This window comes from Ursus americanus, chromosome 32 (genome assembly GCF_024610735.1).
Source record: "Ursus americanus isolate L20-20 chromosome 32, mUrsAme1.1.p, whole genome shotgun sequence".
Taxonomy (NCBI): domain Eukaryota; kingdom Metazoa; phylum Chordata; class Mammalia; order Carnivora; family Ursidae; genus Ursus; species Ursus americanus.
Window position 1 is genome coordinate 33217756 of NC_142158.1, and position 20884 is coordinate 33238639.

Consider the following 20884-nt stretch of genomic DNA (forward strand, 5'->3'; position numbering starts at 1 on the left):
GCTCTTGTTTTTTTAATCCATTCTGCTACCCTATGTCTTTTGACTGGAGCAGTTAGTCCATTTACATTCAAAGTAATTATTGATAGATAGATATTTATTGCCATTTCATTATTTGCTTTGTGGTTGTTTCTGAAGATTCTTCTTACGAGTATCTTAAGTAAAAATTCTGGATAATTACTAAATATGTTTGTGTGTGAAATACTGAGTCAAATAGGGCTGATATCCTGTGTAAAAATGTCTTCGTGATGGGTTAATCTTTGAAAACTAGAAAAATTTTTCTTTTCATGTATCCAGCTATATTTTATGATGACTAGTTGTCAAGTTCTCTAATCACTCAAGAGAGATAAATGGCTGACGTGTGAGGTAAATCAAATACACACACACACACTTTTTTTTTTTTTTTTTGGCATTTAACCTTTCCTGCTTTTCCAAAGAACATCTGAATTCTAGTGCCCCTCCTGTATTTTTAACATGCAACTTAGTTGCCATAGCAATACTTTCTGGTCTTGAAATACCTCTCGGATGAAACTGGCTGAGACATATTTACCATGCCCCCAAACTCTGCTATCTGTTTTCAGGCTCCAGGATTTCTGGTCCCCTAAGTATTCACCCAGCCCAGACTTCAGTGTATACTGGGAACCACAGACACAATTTTTTATTCAACAGTTTTTCTGGGAACCAGAGTTCTGAGGTCTGCGGGTGATAAGAGAAGACTTTAGTGCGAGGCAGATAGGCTGAGAGAGAAACAACACTTGGTAAATAAATCATGGATTGGTGAGACAAGAATTCTTTGGTTCAGGGCTGTGACAGACGAGGCTCAGCATGACTGATATGAAGCAAATTGTGTAAAATATCTTTCCAATTTTGAGTAGAATTATAGGCAATCTTAATCCAAGCCAGAGGAGTCATATATTTAGATGTTTGCTGTATTCCTTGAACTATAAAAAGGAAATTCCCTCCTCTCTAGGTCGCAGAGAAGGCTCTCCTGATATAATGGACGGCCTGCTGGCCTGTCCATTGGATGGAATGAGATAGAAGCAGCGTGATGCGCGGAAGGCAGGCGCCCTCCCTGTGCTAATGTGAGCACCGAACTCTACAGCTTAATCTCAGTCATTTGCTGGAGATGCCAAGTCGTTAGCAGTTTCCTCACATGCACTTAGGTCAGACACACTGAGCAAATACGATGTCCAGTTTAGTTGACAGACAGAACTCCCTTTAGGTGCACTAACAGACTATGTTGTCAGCTCAATGAGTGTTTACTGAGTTCTCACAGCACAGAGTACTGGACTAGGCACCTGGAAATCGCCAGAAGGACCCACATCCGTCTCAGTACTACAAGATCACCATCGTCAACCAGGGATACCTGTGGTCCTGTGAGGGACTAAGGGCAGCGCGGAAGGACCCACATCCGTCTCAGTACTACAAGATCACCATCGTCAACCAGGGATACCTGTGGTCCTGTGAGGGACTAAGGGCAGCGCAGATGTAGAAAATGCTCAAACAATTACAAAACGTCCTTTGCGTCATTAGCTTCAGCTCCTCCCCCTCCCCGCCCCCTTATTGACCCAGCCTCAGTTTGGAGCTATTAAATAGGAAACAAAATTGAATGGTTTGTGATTCCTCTCCTTTTTCTTTTCTGCGCCTATCCTTTGGGAGGGAAGTGGATGAGCAATGGCCTAGCAGGGCGGTAAGCAGTGGGAAGAAGGAAAAATAGCAGTCAAAAAGGGGGCTCTGTAATTTACAAACCGAAGAGATAATCGCGAGTTGGTTGTAGCCACACGACAGTGAGAGGGCAGCTGAACCGGGGCATGGGCTTGACAGCTCCCAGAGAAAGAAAAATATGCTGGGACGAATAAGGACCACAGTGGAATACCTATTTTTTTTTTTAAAAGATAAACTTGCTATTGCTTCATTTTCTCTGTATTTAATAACCGCAAGACATAAACCGATTCATGCTTCAGATGTTTTGTGCCAGATTAACTTTTATAAGTGGCAGAACTGGTTTCTTCCTACTGCGAAATAGAAAGAGGCTCATCCCCAAAGACTAAGGAGATGATGAATACCCGCCAAGAACATACTTTGGGCTGGACCCACGCTGTCCTAACATATTATGTTCATATAACACTTTTCAGCTGCAGAACTCTTAACTATTTTTGTGTCATTAACCCCTTAATCCTCATAGCACCCAGAGAGACTATGGGTTTATTTAGTTGCATCTACGTGCATGGTTTCATCTCTGGACAGCCTTCTTACTTGCAATCAGGTTTGTAAGTCAAAGCAGTAGGGGAGTTTTGCTTACAGTATTGTGCATATCAGTTACAAAACAATCATTGTCAGGCTAATGTAAAAATTGTTAATTCAACTGACTATCTTAAGATGAGGGTTTCCACAAAGTGCTGTCACTGATTAGCTGAAAAGGGCTGGGTGACCGCCATAAGTAATACACAGCATATGTGATTCTCATATCAGCCTGAAAACACTGACAAAGATACCAGGATTAGCAAGTAGAAAGATAGTAAGTCTTAAACTAAGGTGACAGAGGGACTATAAACTAAGACATTAGGTAAATTTGGTTAGTGATTATGACTTTATCCTGGTCTTTTTATGTGGTCAGGCCTCTGAAGATTTCCTGTTGTTTAAATTTTAATGTTTTAAAATGGCACAAAAATGATATAATTACTACTCAGTTAACCACTTATAAGGGTATATTCCAGACAATTTCTTTCTTTTTCTCTCATATACAATGAATAACTTTGGCTGTGCCTGTAAACCTAGCAACAGCAAAGCCAAGCTTCTTTATTTCTCAGTTACATGGCCTGCTCTGGCTCCTGGGACAGAGAAAGAAAAGAAAGCTGGGGAGCAAGTTTCCTGTTAAGCTGCAAGGACTAGACGTTTCTGCAGTTTCTCTTCCAGGAGCTGGCGGGATAAAGGCAGGTCAGGAGCAACGAAGGCACTTCTGAAGGCATGGCGGCCTCCCCCGCCCGGCCCCTCTTCTCCTCAGCCAAGAAAACTCTCCTTTCGTGGTGCTAATGAAACGCTGGGATGGATGCGTGGTGGTGGGTGGTATGGTTCTGGAAGTTGGTGACTGAATATAGAAACAGCAACAGATCTCAAGGCTGTCGACTCTCCAAGTCACCACCCTCGCCTTGCCTCTTGCTCTCCGCCCCCCTCACCCTGCTCCAGCCACACCGGCCTCCTCGCTGCTCCTGTTGCCTGCCAGACATGCTGCTCCCCCTTGGGGCCTTGGTACTCTGCCTGTGATGCTCACCCCCTAGGTCCCCAGATGGCTTGCTCTTCCCCTCCTTTAGGCTCTGCACAGGCCTTCCCTGACCACTGCATCTAAAATTGCACTGTCTACCCCTATTCCCCTTCCGGTTTGTTCCACAGCCCTTTGAAGAATCTGACATGTTACAAACAGTGTTGTTTACTGCTTATTTCCCCCTGATGAGACTGTCAGCTCTATGACAGCACCGATGTTTGCTTTCTTTATTCAATGCTCTATCCCTGGTGCTTAGAACGGTGCCTGGCACACAGCAAAAGGCTCAAGAAATGTTTACTAACTGAATGAAAGAAAATGGGGAGGGGGAGAAGGGATGGTGAGGAGTCATGTTTCAAGGTCAGGCTCTCTAGACACCACAGAGGGACTGGTACCAGGCACACTCGCAGGATTGGGCACCTGTGGGCTGTGGTTAGGCGCAGGCATCGTCCGCCAAGGCGGAAGTCTCTGCTTGCCTACCCGGCTACAGGTAAAGGTTCAGGAAAGGAAGAAATGATTTCTGTGGATGAAAACAGATGAACAAAAGACATCTTTACCCAAAAAAACAATTACATCCTCCCTTAGGAAAAAAGACTGCAGTGATCAAGACAACTCCTTTCTGAGTCCTTTGGCTTCATAGTCACCATCTACAAAGAAACCCGAATTTTTAGAGCCAGTGATTGAGCTTCCCCAGAAGAAGAATTTCCAGGATTGCCAGATCTCTGGCTTCTTAGATGGGGAAAGTGTTAGTCATTCGGCTCTATAGCACTCTCAATTCAGAATCATTGAGCTTTTTTCAGATACAGTGACTAGGAAAGCAAGTCAGAAATCACAAGCAATAGAAGCTGAGGGTCAGATGTCACTGACTAATCCTCCTGTCATTGGTCAATTACCCATCCCCACGAAGAGGTGCCACTGATCTAGTTTCCTATCAATAAATGTCTGTCTGGGCACATCAGCAGCTGCTAACCACAGTCGGCCAGGGTATCCAGCATCGTCCACGGGTACTGGTGGTTAAGAAATCCCTCTCCTTTTCTTCTTAATCATGTCACAGAAGAGGCAAATGCAGATCCTGACAACATAATGTTAGTTTCACAGAGCCGTGTCTCTTCGAGGGCTCAGCCAGTTACAGAGGGCTTCAATTGCATGGATTTTCTCACTGCAAAAACAATAGCTGGGCTCCAGGAAGTTTGGCGGCTGAGATATACAATTCTGCCTTTGGTTTGTGCTCATGCTCATTACTGCCACTCCAAGTCCCGGAAAGAAAAAATAGTTTGGGGGAGCCATTTTCATTCCATATTTAAAGAAAGCCACATGGGCACTGTTCTCTCTTGCTTTAAGCCCCAGTGACACCTTTTCCTGGGGTCAGATCAAGTATCTCTGATTGTTTGGGCAGAGCTAGAGGTCGAAGTGGCCTTGCCACACGATGAGCCTGTTTGTCCCACTCTGAGTTGTCACCTAGGCGGTGACCTCATCTGTTTCTGCTGAATCTAAAATTCTAGATCTCCTATTGTACCTGCTATAATTTCCCCTTCTATCTTAACAGACTACCTCATCTACATATTTGATCTGTCAAGGGATGCTTATTCTGAGTTGCCACAGGCTTTATATGTCAGGGGAGGCTGGGAGAAGACAGCACGTAAATGATTATAATACAAATATGACAAATGCTCCAGTACAAGGTACAAACAGAATGTAAGGGGATCGCTGAAGAGGGAGGTCTGAATCAGCCCAGGAGATGATGGAAGGTTAGGGAAGCATTCCTGGAGGAGCAGAATCTTGAAGGGGGAGTAAGAGCCAGGTAAAAGAGAGGTGATGGGAAGGCTGTGAGAGACACCAGCAATGAGAACGGTATGTTCCAAGAGTTGAAGGCAGAGAGGTGAGAGGGGGTGGTGTGCGCAAAACTGTAAGTAGCTGGACAGGCACGTATGGGGTGGAAGGAGAAGCAGGAGGCAAGGCTGTGTAGAGAGAAGCAAGTCAGATTGTTCTCGAATGCCTTCATCTGAACTTTCTCCAGAAGGGGCATGACCACATCAGATCTGGGGTCCGGAGATGGCTGCAAGTGGGGAAGGAAGGGCCAGATGGAAGTCTGTCCGACCAGGTAGAGCAGAGAAACCATAAAGGTACAACTGTGATAATGGCTGTGGGGATGGGGAAGAGCAGAAGGCTTTGTGAGATATGTAGGGGCCAGGACTGACAGAACTGGCTGAAAAGGGGTGGTGAAGGAGAGGACTAAATTCGGGAAGACTGCCATGTTTTCAGCTCAGTCTACAGATAGATGGGTGGTGCCACTGAATGAGATGGGGGAAATCTCAAGGTGACTCGAGCAGGGGAAGCGGGGATAATGGGATTCCATTTCTGACATGTTGGTGTGAGATGCACGTGTAACATTGTTGGGGATGGGGTGGAGTTCGAGATAAGCAGACAGAACACAGGGAACATTAAAAGAGAGTGGGAAGAGCTACTAAGCTGCCAGTTTGCTTCCATCGTCATTGACGAGAAGACTGGTCTTCAAATTAGAAATGGCAGAACAAACGTAATAAAGAGAAAACTGAAGCCCCAAATAGGTGAAGTGAAAGAGAGTATCTAGTCAATTTAAATGATTCCAAGTCTCCTGGCTCCGGTGAGTTACACCCCACGCCTGCTGAAAGAAATTGCAGATGTAATCTTAGAGACACGACTGGTAATCTTCAAGAAACTGTGAAGACTATAAGGAGTGCCAGTGACAGGAGAAGGACAATGGTTCCCCAGATTTTTAAAGTGAAGAGGGATAGATTGTAATGGGAAATATTTAGATACGTTTCACACCATCTGTGACAAAAATTCTAGAACGGCTTACTAAATAGATGGCCTATGACTGCTTAAGTTAATGCGTGCAGCTGAGAAAAAAGGAAGGATGGAGTCTTGTTTGCTATCTGACGGAGGTTTATTTGCACTGGTAGCTTGTCCAGACTGATTGTGGCTTCTCTTCCCCCTCCTTAAGCACCAAGTGGGTTTGTCTGGTCCGCAGTATGAAGCCAAGGCTTCTCTATCTGTGTGGTGTGTTGCCTATGTTACTCAACCTGTATGTGGCCCTTTATAAGGGGTTGACAATTTAAATAAAGAAATCCACAGTCTGAATTCTCCCAGAAATCCAGCATCACTCATCAGGGTGGCCCCGGGGACTGGCAAGCCACAATAACCTCTATGGTTATTAGCCTAAACATCAATTAAACCTTTGACTGTTAAAATCCTACTACCTTACTCGTTGTGCTTTTTCTCTCTTTATACCCAACAACTTTAACATGAGAACAGGAAACAATAGAAACAAATGTGGTGGAGCATGATGGGGGGTAGACAGTCATGTCCCACCAATATCTCCACCCCTGGCAGGCTCAGATATCACGTAAAATACTTATCTACTGTTAAACAGAAATATATAACACAAATACATATACATTAGTTTTTCAGAGACCTTCTTGGAAACTTCAGAACAAAAGCAAAAAAAAGGGCAGCCTATTCAATACCCACATGGCTCTCTTGAGCTAGAAGTATACCCTCTGGGGGATGTCACCAGTCTCACATTTTAAAATTACACGATCTTATAAATCAAGCAATGTTGGGTTAAAGTTCCTTTCTGAAAACAAAACAAAACAAAATGAAAACAACGACCCCAAACCCAGATTTCCATTAAGAAGATTTTTTTTTTTTTTTTTTTTAGTACCAGGTCTCATATTCACATGTTTGGTTCAGATGTAAATTTACTGGAGTTGAAAATTGGTTTTGATTCTATATAACCTCTCTTGACATTATCCTCTAAGTCCCTAACCAACACAAACTGAGACTTAAGAAGGAGGTGAGCCGTACCCAGGGAGGGGCCTCTAATCTATTCCTTCTGCAAGTCTAATTTTGGTGTATCCCCCCACCAAAAGATCCAAACAAGCACCCTGTAGCTCCTTGACCCCTTCCCCCCGCAATATTTAGAGCAAAGAATAAAAATGTATCTTCCCTGAAGTTATTGGGATCATCACTGCTCCAAAACAGAATTTGCCTGTGTCTTTCATTTTAAAAGTAACGAACAAAAAGGAATCTTCTTACCGTATTGACCCGATCATGTATGGCTGTGCCAGTTGAACCACAATTGCACCACTTCCTAGCTGATGACACGTATAGCCAGAATCCCAATCATAATTCTTGGTGTCGCCATTCAGCAAGGCATTTCGGCTCCGACTGACTCCTTCAATCACACTGGCACAATCGGCAATTGTTGCAACATTCTCCATGGGAACTGTGAGCCCAACACAAGATTCAGCATCAAGATAAGAGAAGCCAAACATATCCTGAGAGTGTACTACGAACAAAATGAATTACTATCTCACATCAATGATAAAGGAGAAATTAGAACGTCTTCATTATCTCAAGACATGAACACATTTCGATGCCAAATGGCTTCAAGAAAAAAAGTTGAATCTAAGATAGGAACAAACTGAACCACATGTGGAAATTAACCCTGAAGTATTTTACTATGAAGAACTATGATAACCCATAAAATACAGAATGGATAAATGCATTTCAACATATTACTACAATGGGAAACTACACATTAATTGACCTTAATAAACTACAGTTATGTACAAATAGATGAATCAAAAACCATAATGTTGTTTTCCCAGTAAAAAAATTCTTGACGTGTAAAAAACCAAAAACCCAAAAAACAAGAAAAACACATAATGTTGAGTGAAAAAAGCAAGGCACAGAAAAACACAAATTATGAGTTCATTTATCTAAAGTTTTTAAAAAGGCAAAACTAGAAATATGCTTTGTTTAGGGATACATACATAAATGTAAAACTTCGGGAATCCGGGGAATTATTACATAAAATTCAGGATAATGTGTCTGGGAAGAGGGGGATGAAATCTTGCAGGGACTCCCACCAATGGGTCCAAGTATTAACTGATTTCATTTACAAGATGAAATCTTCGTTGGGGGGAGGAAGCTTCAAAAGTACTGATTTTGTTCTATTTTTAAGCCAGGTGGTGGGTACCTAAGCACTTATTTTATTACTACTCGCTAAACTGTGTGTACTTGTTACATTCGGTAAATATCATAAATTTGTTTGGAGAAACAAGGTATACACATAGATTCAGTGTTTTAGAATTCATAAAGCAGCAAGATGATCTAGGAAATGGTACCAATCCCTTTTGAGAATATACTGTTGCCCTCAGCCATGACTTGTTTCCTTTTGTTTGTTTGTTGTAAACAAAAATGTCCGGGCATTTCAACACGTAACGCTCTTCTCTTTGTTCATGAACTGCTATATTTTGAAACGCCAGCTCTGTTTTGATTCTGAGTCTCTCTCTCTACTTCAAATCCATATCAACCTGTTCATTTGTAAAAGCCAAGGGCTTCCACAAAACGATAGCTACCTAAAAATGACGTAGATTCTCTAAGCACAGAGAAGAGAATAATAAAAGGTAAGGCCTTTTAAGTCCCCTGGGACCTTTTCTGTGCATTTACCAGTGTTTGGGGTTTTAATTTAATTTATTATTCAACCCAAATCTACAATTAGGCCCAGCTACTTACATTCAAGATTTGCAACTTACTTTATGTAATTTTAAAATAGGTTGGAAAAAAAAGACATTTTCTCATTAGATATATACTGTACTTTTCAGTATAATATTATACACTCTCTGAAGAGAGAGAGGGTGAGCAGTACTGCCGCCATGCCAAAACTTTTCTGCCTTGATAAGGATGTGAAGTACATAATCTTACGTGTATCTTCTACATGGTATGTTTATTTTCCAAGCTGGGTATGCCCGACTTGAGCCCTCCTCTTCTCCAGCTTCACTAACTGAGGAAGCCATCCACAGATAAAAAAGGGAGAAGGGGAAGGAGGAAGGGAGAGGTGATGGCTTTCCGGTGATGAATCCCTTGACTATCAAGCTTAACTCCAAAGCAATAAGCAAACACACGGGTGAAATAACCTCTAGGGACGGTTTCCTGGCAGAGAAGGAAGGGGACTCAGGAAGAAGTTCCCCATGCCTTGGAAAGGCAAGGAAGGACTATATTCGGCGCCTAAGTCACAGTACCTCTATCTCATGGAAAAGGGGAAGTACTGGGTGATTTGGAAGGTGGAACTTAAGGAAGTGGCACAAGGTGCACAGTAAATTGAACTGAGACATAAAATAATACTGTAGATAGGAGCTTAGGCTGCAGCAACAGCCCTCATTTTCCCACAGTGCATGTTTATTAATATATTTCTTTTTCGTGCATCCCATGTATTCTGCGATGATCAGAAAAGTGGTTCTGCTCACTGTATCAGCCAAGGGCCCGAGTGAGAGAGGCTTTGTATCCATATGAATTTCCTCAGTCACAGCAGCAACGAGAAGAAAGTGAGTCGGCTCCTGGTTCTTAAGACTCGTTCCCCAAAGTAACACACATTACCTCTTTCACGTTTGGGTGACCAAGGCAAGTCACAGGGCCTTACCTAACTTCAAAGGGGGTGGGAAAGTGCAACCCTGCTGTGTGCCCAGGAGAGGAAAGGGGAATGCTTGGTAGTAACATTTACTGCAAACATTAAACCAGGATGAAGGAACATTCAATAGAAAGATAAATCTAGTCCATTCATGTAAGGTCTATAAAATATTTCAATGCATAAACACGCCAAAATTTATTTATCTAGTCTGCCGCTAAGGGATGTTTTGATTGTTATCACTGTTTTCTTTGCGATTACAAACAAAGGAGTCTTGTGTACATGGTAAGAGTTTCTTAAAGGAATACATAAGATATTATACATGTATATATGCATGGATTACACCCATGGCTATGAGTTACCTTCAATTTTCCTGGATATTGCCAAATTATTCACCAAAGTGGTTGTAAAAATTTACACTCTCAGCTCATTGCTTCACATCCTTACCGACACTTGGTAATGTCAGACAGAGAAGTATGACATGGTATCTCAACGTGGTCAGTTTTCATTTCTCTCCGTGATGAGGTTGTACAGCGTTTTTTCCCCTTCTGGAATCATTCTCCACTTTTCTTCTGTAAACTACCTATCTTTACCTTTTGTCTATTTTTTTTTTATTGTCTTCCTAATTGATTTGTATGATGCCAATCTTTTTTTTTTTTTTAAGATTTTATTTATTTATTCGACAGAGATAGAGACAGCCAGCGAGAAAGGGAACACAAGCAGGGGGAGTGGGAGAGGAAGAAGCAGGCTCATAGCGGAGGAGCCTGATGTGGGGCTCGATCCCATAACGCCGGGATCACGCCCTGAGCCGAAGGCAGGCACTTAACCGCTGTGCCACCCAGGCGCCCCTGATGCCAATCTTTTGATGGTTAATGTTCTGAGATGAAATCTTAATCTTTTAAAATTGGTGCCTTTCCCTTCTTGTTTATAAATTCTTTCCTAAATTTCCTAAATTCATAAAGATACTTTCCTATATTTTATTCTAAAATTTCTCAAATTTTGTTTTTCATATGTGGTTCTTTAATCTATTTAGGATTTATTTTTGGTATACCATGCGTGACACAAAAATCTACTTTCATCTTTTATTCTTAAGGTGAGCCAATTTCGCCGCCACCATTTAGTGAACTCTTGCCCCCACTAACTTACGTTATTTTAGTCATACACAAAGTTTTCATACATATTCATGTCTCTTTTTAAGATCTATGTTATGCTTCATTGATTTGCCTAGCATTGTGCCTTTACTATGCTGTTTTAATTACTATAATTTTACAGTAATCTTAAAATCTGATAAAGTGAACACCTTTGTTCCCTCGCCTTCCCCTTCTTTTCCTTTTTTCTTCCAAATTCTTTGATATTCTTGGCCCTTTCAGGAAAAATTTCATTTTATCTACCCTTTCAAATATAGTGGCATAAAAATTTTCATAGTATGTCCTCTTTTTCATCCCAAATATTTGTATTTGTACCTTTTCTTTCTTTGATCAGTCCTATATAGCTTGTCTCATTTATTAGTGTTTTCGAAGAACCAACTTTTGGTTTTGTTGATTTCTTTATTTCCTACTTCACTAAATTCTACTCTTCTTTTTATTTTTTAATTAATTATTTATTTGTGGGGGTGGAGAGCATGTGTGTGCGTGAGTGTGGGGGGAGAGGCAGAGGGAGAGGGAGAGAGACTCTCCAGCAGGCTTCGTGCCCAGCGCAGAGCCAGACATTGGGCTGGATGACAGGACCCTGATATCAAGACCTGAGCAGAAATCAAGTGTCTGACATTTAACCCACTGAGCCACCCAGGCACTCCCCTCTTCTTTTTATTACTTCTGCCTTCAATTCCTTTTAAATTACTCTGTTTTGTTTTCTAACTACTTGAAGTGAAACTCGTTAACCTTTCTTCTTTTCATACAGTCAAAACTTATTTATCCATACTTAACCAATTTATTCACCATTACTGTTTTTTAGATCCTCCTTTCTTCTTGGTTCAACTTCCTTCTTTCTAAGACACGTCCATTAGTATTCAGCAGTGTCTGTTTGAAAGTGCATTTTGCCACCACTCTTGGAAAATAGGTTAATTGATATGGAACTCCTGGTTAAAAGCTGTTTTTCCTCAGCACTTTGAAGATATTATTCCATAGTCTCCTGGCTTCTAGCGTTAAGTCTGCTAAAGTCGGCTATCCCTCTAACTTGTAACTGTTTTTTTGCCTACAGTTAATTTTAAGGGTTTTTTTGTTTTGTTTTGGTTTTGGTTTTGATGTTTTGCAATTTTACTACGTTGTACCTAGAAGTAGATTGACTTTATCCTTCTCAGGACTGAATATGAGCATTTATGGCTTTTATCAAGTCTGGAAAACTTTGGCCATTATTTCTCTGAATACCGATTCGCCCTCCTTTTCTTTTCTTTTCTTTTCTTTTCTTTTCTTTTCTTTTCTTTTCTCTTCTCTTCTCTTCTCTTCTCTTCTCTTCTCTTCTCTTCTCTTCTCTTCCCTTCTCTTCTGTTTTCTTCTTGAACTCCTACCGGACCTCTGCTGAACTCTTCATCCTGTCCTCCATGTTTCTTAACCTTCCTTTCATTTTTTTCTCTGTACCTCTTTTTGAAGCATTCTGGGCAATTTCTTAACTCAAATTACTATTTGTGTTCACTCATTCTCTTTAGGTGTATCTAATCTGCTGTTCAACCTGTCCACTGAGTTACTGAAATTTCACTATTAAACAAAAACTACACAGTATTGAAAAATAAATGAACTATAGCTACGTGTATCAACCAGGGTCAGTCTCACAAAGAAAACCGGTTAAGGAGAGAGCAAGTGAGGAAAAACATGCAGTATGATTCCACTTCTGTCGTTTAATGATACATGCTTGTGCGGTGAGATCAGAAAGGAAACCCAGGAAATGGTGAACACTGAAATCCAGGAAGAGGGCGGGGAAGCCACGGGGGGGGGGGGGGGGGGAGGGCTTTGCACACAGGGCTGCAGAGGTTCGGTAGTATTCTCTTCAGTGCAGCAGTCAGCATGCCAGTGCTCCTATGTTCCAAACTTTAGATATATGTCATTTATATTCTTTTTTTTTTTTTTTAAGATTTTATTTATTTATTTGACAGAGAGAGACAGCCAGCGAGAGAGGGAACACGAGCAGGGGGAGTGGGAGAGGAAGAAGCAGGCTCCCAGCAGAGGAGCCTGATGTGGGGCTTGATCCCAGGACTCTGGGATCACGCCCTGAGCCGAAGGCAGACGCTTAACGACGGAGCCACCCAGGCGCCCCATGTCCTTTATATTCTTTTGCACATATGGAATTTTGTGTTTTTTTCAAGTTTCACACATTTTAGCACTGTTTTTATGAAAACCAGAATGATGGCAAGCCTCTGAAGGGATAAAACCCTTTATGATTACTTTGAACACTGATATCCTCTGTAGCATCCGCTAGGTTTTTATCAGTTGTCTTTGAGGACTTTTCCTGAGTTTGTCAATCTCCACCAATGCAACCTTACTTCTCCACAATTTTATCCCTAGATATCTGATTTTTAACTAGTGGTCAATCAGTGTAGCAGCATCGGAGATTATCACAAACTCATTACTGGTAGGGTTTCAAGCTCTTTGGAAAACAAGCTGGGATAAGTGCTAAGAATTCCTTTTCTAGAGACACATTTATAAATGGGTTTATTCAAGAAGACAGAGTCTCTAAAATTTTCTCTAAGCAGAAGTGCCCTAGTAATATTACCCTCTGATTCTCTGGAACCTCGAGGTGCTACATGAAGAATTGTGCCTTCTTAACAAGGAGTCCTGTATCTGTGAGCTGGAGGACAGAATACCACTTTGATCTTGACGTAATTATTCATTAATGTTTATTAGTCAAAGTCTGGATCTATGAAGTGTGCCCAACATACACACACACACACAGACACATCTTAACATACACACATAGATGAACTGTATCAGTAAAATTGACCCCAAGTCCCAAATTTCCTTTTAAGAAATAGCTTTTGCTAGAACTCTCCTGGCAACTTGATAAGCAACTGTATCTACCGAATAAGGTACAAAATCAAAAGATTACCACTTTTGTTAATTCTCATTCCTATTTTTTGATAATGAGTCAAATTAAAAGTATAATGACCAAATCATATCAACTAATGGAAAGAAGACAGAACAGGGACCTAGGCGCAAACCCAGTGGATAATGACCTTTTATAAACAAGCAAGATGACTCCATCATTCCAGCACTGTGCCAATTGTTAATATCCAGACCAGTATGTCAGTCTGATCTAACGTGATCATCGGAGATTTAGAATGTGAGTTTCGTAAGGGCAGGAGCTTTCCTTTTTCTCACTGCTCTAGTGCTAAGTGCCAAGAAACCGTGCTTAGCATATAGTAGGTGTTAGACAAATATTTGCTGAATAAATGAATCAGAGTGAGAAAAAACGGATGCTTATGTAGGTCGTGGCACTTCACCTTAATATAGTTCCTTACCAAAAGCTAGAAAACCTAAAAGTTACTGAATAAAGCAGAATAAAATGCTTTCTCAGTGAAAGTTTTCTTAGAAAAGTAAAGAATGATCAATCTCTGGGTCTTGACCTAGACATTAACAAGAAAACAAATATGCCCAGTGCAGAAGAGCGGCTACGTAAGCATCACACGCACCCTCGGCCCTCTCGGCTTCTCCTTTCCTGAAAGTGCATCCCATATACACAACGTTCGGTCACTCATGGTAGACTAAAACATTTTCTGATGGAGAAACCGTTTTGGGGAGACGAGGAATGTCTGTAACAGTGTGGCTTTTAAAGAACAGGAAAGCTCTTTTATGCCTGTGGGGAGAGTCCTCTGCTTTACACTACAGGAGTCCTTCCAGAAGAGGTTTGTCCTAAAAGTCACTGCTGGGCTTACTAACACATATAGACCACTTTTTCCATTTCAGCAGGAAAGAGTTCTGCTATTAACTCGTCTTCCTAGAAACACACACCTCAGCCTGCCTAGCCGCACTGTCTAATACTTACACAATGGTCTGAATAAGTTTTGTGGTCTCTTTTACTGGGAAAATTTAGGGAGTGATTCTGACTGCGAACCACAGAAGGTGCCATTACTGTTCTTCTTCATAGGGGTCAAGCCACTCCCCATCTGAATGTTCATTACAGTCTTTCATATGCGTCTGATAAATCTATTAAAAACGCCATCTGGATGGGACTTGGCTTTGTGCTGTATTTCCAGTCTTCCAGTTTCCTCTCTTGTCCCCGTGGAATTTCTGCCCCAATTTGTGTCACTTTGTTTACAAAACCATACTGCCCAAATCCAGCATCGTGTGTCTGTCTCCCTCCGGTTTCCCTTTGCCATCCTTCGGCTACATACCTATTACAGTAGCCTGTGCTATGAGCAAAAGACAAAGGGGAACAGCCTGGGCAGAAATTACTTTTCCCCCTCCATGCACATAGCAATTCTGCTCAAATTTAATTTGCTGCTTCTGAATGCGAAAGTTGCATGTTAACAAAGTGTCTACATTCTGTAAGTGTATGAATATTGGGATGACTCAGACTGTGGGGTCCTGCAGAAAAAGTGACCTGAAAACAATTTTACTGCTCTCCGTTCGTATGCCGCATCAGGGGTAGCCAACAGCTTGGCAGTAAATTTAATTCAGGAGTAATAAATTTTTTAAAAGGCAGTATTACTTCACTAGGACATGACCTAAGGGCCACCTGTACCAGCTCTATTTAAAGATAAGACTGACATGTTATTCAACTGTCTCCAGAGATCACCTTTGAGAGGTGGGGGGGGGACCCCACTTGAAGCATATTTTTATTTTTTTTATTTTTTATTTTTTAAAGATTTTATTTATTCATTCGACAGAGAGAGAGACAGCCAGCAAGAGAGGGAACACAAGCAGGGGGAGTGGGAGAGGAAGAAGCAGGCTCACAGCAGAAGAGCCTGATGTGGGGCTCGATCCCATAACGCCGGGATCACGCCCTGAGCCGAAGGCAGATGCTTAACCACTGTGCCACCCAGGCGCCCCTGAAGCATATTTTTAAAAATCAAATAACACTTAGCACTTGCAGAGGACTGTCATCTTCATAAACCATACCGGTGTTAGGCTTCATTCAATGTTTCCCTGGCTGTTTTTATTACCACCTGTTTTCTAATAGCACACTGGTTCATGCAGCAAACAAGTGCATAATAGTCTTGGAGTAGATTCTTCTCCATTGCTAAGATTTTCACAAAGAATTTCTTTCAAAAAGCCTACTAAGGCTATTAAAGGCTATTAGCTAAAGATCACACCTAGGTACTCCCCTACATAACTATACTTTCCTTTTTTTAGAGAGAGTGCATGGAGTGAGCAGGTGGCAGGGAGGGGATGGGGGAAGAGGGAGAGAGAGACTCTTAAGCAGGTTCCATGCCCAGAATGGAGCCTGATCTCAGGACCCTGAGGTCATGACCTGAGCCAAAATCAAGAGTCAGATGCTTAACAGACTGAGCCAGGCATCCCTGAGCTATACTTTTTTTTTTTTTTCCCAAAGGGGACTCACCCTAGGCACCTACCCCAGGCCTATATAGGAACTTATTGCTAACCATGCAAACTTCCATCCAAACTGCAATCCAAACTTCGGCTAAGTTATTCAAAGGAAAAAATACCCACAGCTGTTATGTCTTCACAGCTGTAAAAGAACAATAGCTAATTAGAGCACAAGCCCATCATTCTTGGAAACTAGCAAAAAGCTACCAAAATGTATTCTACAACACTGGCGCCAAGTTACACTAATTCCTAGTTTTACCTATCGGGTTTAAAAAAATTCACTTTTCAATCATGTTACATCACTTTGCTGAAGAAAAACCAATGATTACGTAGGACGTGCACTTTTAAACTCCAGTTCCCCCCAGTTCCCATCTCTGTGAGAGGGCTCCTTCCTAACACAATTCCGAAGGATTCAGATGGGAGTACCTCTCTGCACCCACAGGGGAAGCCTGTGGCAAGAAAGCAGACCATGCCTGTTGAGTGCTGCCTGCCCACCCTCCCCATTCCTCTGTGCTTCTTCTTTTTCCTCTTTGCTTTCCACTCTCATCTGTTTTAGGTAGTAGGAACCTCCGTGCTCCCGTCATTCCTGGTCTAGCTCCACATCTGAGACTATCGAGGTTGCCCAAATCACACCATCTCCTGAGACTGTATGGGCTTTGACAGTCCTGCTGGGCTCCGTTTAGCCAGTGAAAGGAGGAGGTAGCACTTTTCCAAACTTCAAGTGTGCCACCCCCTGCCCCCTGCCCCAAACATGTGCAAACGTTGTAAGGCCCCGGCTCCAAACACTTTGGAGGGAACAGCAGCTTTCCGGAAGATGAAGGGGAGAAATCAGAGGTGGTTATCCCCAGGGCCAAGGTGAGGAGGGTGGGGCCGGTAGATCTCAAAGGTACAAGTTCACTAGGATCAGTGAATTCTCTCCTCACACTGGGGCCTTTGAAGGAAAGCATCGTCCAGAACTAACTGTTTAAGAGGCTTACTCTCTTATGTGTGGCTCGAATGCTGGAGGTTTTAGCTGTGAAAATCTTCAATTCTAAAAGACCTTAAAGAATCAAGCATCAGATGTTTAACAGCAGTAACCACTGCAGTGTATCAAAGAGGGATTCACTCTGTAGGTGAGGCCTTGAAATTTAGGACAAAGGCATTTCCAGGTATAAGAAAAAAGATATCCCAAACACCCAACTATGTGTTTGAACTAACAGGCAATATTTCATTGGCGTGATTTTTTTTCTTTTCTCTGGACATAATCTATCAGCGAATGAGACCATCTGGCCCCTACTTCAGGACAAATTATTCAAGCTGATATGGGGGATGGAGTTAGGCGTGGGTGGGTGGTGAGATGCCTAACATACAAAGAGTCACTGAAACTGGTTTTGTGATTTTTGGAAAATTTCAAAAATTTTACAAAGTTATAATGTAAAATACTTTTTTTTTTTCTATGAGTAGTCTAAGTTTTACATGGATTTATTTTTTCTCATGTCCTAAAAGATGTTGAAATCAACAGAATTATTTTTGTTCCATGCTACTGGTTGAAAGTCTTATCAAGTCATAAGGATTTTACGACTCAAGGTCAGAGATGTTACCACAGATTGGGGGAGTGTTCCTCATTCACGCTGGGCATAGAACAAAGGATATGCAAAAGATTGTTTTAAAGCACCACAAAAGTAGTGGTTTGCTCAATACTTTTTTGTAAGTAAGGGTTTTTTGTTTGTTTGTTTTTGTTTTTTTAGCTATTCCTTTAATAAAGCAGTAGCTTTCCTTTTTATTATAAGCTGAAGGATGCATCTGGTTCAAACTTGAACAATTTAGTCAGAATGATTCTGGGATCATGGATAACTCTTGAGTCTTAAGATCTTGAATGATATTTCTTCAAAATGCATCAATAACTATGAGTTTTTTCTAAAAGTAATGTCAGTAGTGAGGCATCCCAAACCTTACGTGGAGCCCTGTACATTGTACAGAAAATGTCCTGATCGGATCTGTGACAAGAATGCAATTCTGCTTTGGCAGAATTTTCCTGCCACACCTTTTGGAGGCAGAGAGAAAAAGACTGGAGACAACGCCAACTTCTCACATGTTTTAGCTCCCACAAACCACCCTGGAATGAGTTGTGTAAGAAGAATCTCTAAGAATCTCAAGAGAGCGAGATCGGAATTTAGAAGAAACAGATGGGTAAAGGTGAGTCTCAACTTCTGAATACTGGGCTCTCAGGATTCAGACTCTGTAATCAAACCACACAGGACGCCTGAGGGAAAATCTTGCCTCCAGGGTACTCTCCCACTTTGAGCCTGAGGGACCAGCCCAGGGCTGTGGGGAGGCTGAGCAGTCCCCTGGGTGAAGTGGAGGCGATGCCTTCTGACGGCTGAACCAGGGGTCCCTGAGAGAATCCAGCTACCGGGCTTCAAAGACTGACAATCAGAGTCTTCCAGGTGACCTGGAACAACTCTTTTCATGCCTCTAAGTAAAGCAGTTATCAGACAAAAAAGCCTCAGCAAAACATACAATGTATATACTACCTTCTGGAGGCCAAAGTTCATCTAGACTGAGGAAGCAGAATTGCTCTGTATTTTCCAGTAGGCGTGTGATGAAAAAAAAGTCTTGTCTAAAATACAATAAGAAGTAATTTAAAAAGAGCCTTTTGCTAGTATTTTCGATTATTTTAATGGTTTACACTTAGCGCTCTGGGAAATGACAGATGGGTGCAAGTATTTTTAAATAAACTTTATTAGGAATACTGTCAAACCTGCCTATTAAGAAGCATCTGACGTCTGAGTTCTAGCTCTCTTCATACCATACCTGCACACTTGAATTCTGAGAGGGGAGATGGCTGCCCTCCCCTGCCTGCGGCTCTGGCACCCACTGGGCCAGGCCGTGCACTGCAATGCAGGCGCCCAAAGGACTAGCCTCAGTTCTGTGAATGGCGTCTTAGGCGATCTCATGGAGGGCATTTAACTGCCCTGGGACCTAATTCCTTTACTTAGAAAGAGAATCATCCCCTCTTCTCTCTACCTTAGGAATATTGACAAAATTAAAAAAAAAAATAGAAAGAAAAAATAAAAGCACCTTGAGATTTTCAGAGACACACAAGGCCCAGGATTGGTACTTCCTTAACCATAAAAGAGCCAGGTTTTTGCCCAAGTGGAATGGGTCGAAGGGACCAGAGTTTCAGAAATCTCAGTATCACACAAGAGGGGAGACTTTGATTCCCGTGAGCCACTCTATAATTGTAAAAGAACAGGGGACAAGGGGAGGAAGAACCAGTAACAATTCTACTGACCTGCACAAACTATTAGCACCTGCTAGTGTAATATGTAGCTGGCAGTTTCAGAATAACCAAGAAAGCAGTTCCTTCTGGTCGATATTTGCTGGGGACAGCAATTTCTGACCTACTCAATCAGATCAAGATCATCTGAGTCATTAGACCAAAGAAGCCTCTGTGTGCTAATGGTACAGTGGCTAGGGGGGGTCTCTTGTCATTAAACGAAGGGGTCTGCTTGCAGCCTGCCTTCTAGGAGAGTCACTGCTTTGAGGTTTCATGAGCTATCACGATGGAATGAGCAAATCAAAACACATTAAAAATATCGCAGACACAAATGGGCTTATAATTTGTCAGTGAGGCGGATGGTGCTAAATGCCATGTGGCTGCTCCACTCTTCTTGGGGAAAGGCAGGAGGGGAACCAGGAGAGAGGGGAGGAAGAGGGAGAGGAAAGCTTCCCTACAGTATTTAGATGGTCTTCAAATGTTCATAATTTCCTTAGGGTGTGCTCGTTGCCAGGTTGACAGATGTTGCTGGAAAACCTGTACTATGCTGAAGAAAGGCTAACCTTTCAAGAGTGGGAGCGGGGGAGGGAAGCAGCCCACGCATTCGGTGAAGAGATGACATTAAACTGGACAGCGAACTACCCTGAGCACGCTGGATCTTTGAAAGGCTGTGTGATAACACTGCCAGAGAGAACTGTCCTGGGAGAAATCTCATTTCACCATGGCTTTCCCTGCCATGAGTTTAAATTAGTTTTTAAAACTAAATATTAGAATGCCCTCGACAAGTAACTGATTATTAATTATTGCTTTTTTAAACTGCCATGACTCCGAGTGGTAACATTCCCCTAAGAGAAGTCATGGATCCGCCATCTTATAATCTCTCGTAAGCATTTGTCCACTTTCTTTTTCATTCTTTCTTCCTGGCTGTACTTTATGCATGAAGAGAAATAGGTTCTTCAAAGCGAACTGCCGATGATCTTAACACAGACTTCCCAACTGGGCGCAAACTTACATGCTGCTTCTGCTTGCTTGGCTCTTGACATTTCCTAAAGAGAGCCGCCCAACAGAAGATCAAGTCTGCTGAGCATTAATTTATGGGGACAAAATGGTACTTTTGCAAAGCCCTAGTCCTTGACCACCAGATAAGAGGAAGAAAACATGTGAGGGCTTGCCTGTTTAAGATCCTGAGTCCATCATTCAGTGCAGTAGAATCAGCATTTGAAGTGGTAAGAGCCAGGGCTGGGAAGGACAGGGGAAAGCCGAGTGGGGTAAGACCTCCCTTTTCAACACATTAACTCTTCACATTAACTTCACATTAACTGTGTCCTCTTCCTGAGGGCTGCTGTGGCTCCTTTTTATCTCCAACATGGTTTTCCTGCATTCCCAACTCTGAACCTCCAGCTCAAAAATCCACATGGTCTTGCTCATTAATGTGGCCA

General features: G+C 42.1%; 1 protein-coding gene across 6 annotated transcripts in view; it reads right to left on the bottom strand.

Moving 5' to 3' along the window:
• BTBD9 (BTB domain containing 9) overlaps positions 1–20884 on the bottom strand; it is a 407526-nt gene that overhangs the window by 100082 nt on the left and 286560 nt on the right. For all 6 annotated transcript variants that reach the window (XM_045786315.2, XM_045786316.2, XM_045786314.2 and 3 more), the window contains exon 8: positions 7334–7523. In XM_045786315.2, the coding sequence (XP_045642271.1) occupies positions 7334–7523 (190 nt within the window). The remainder of the gene's footprint in view (positions 1–7333; positions 7524–20884) is intronic.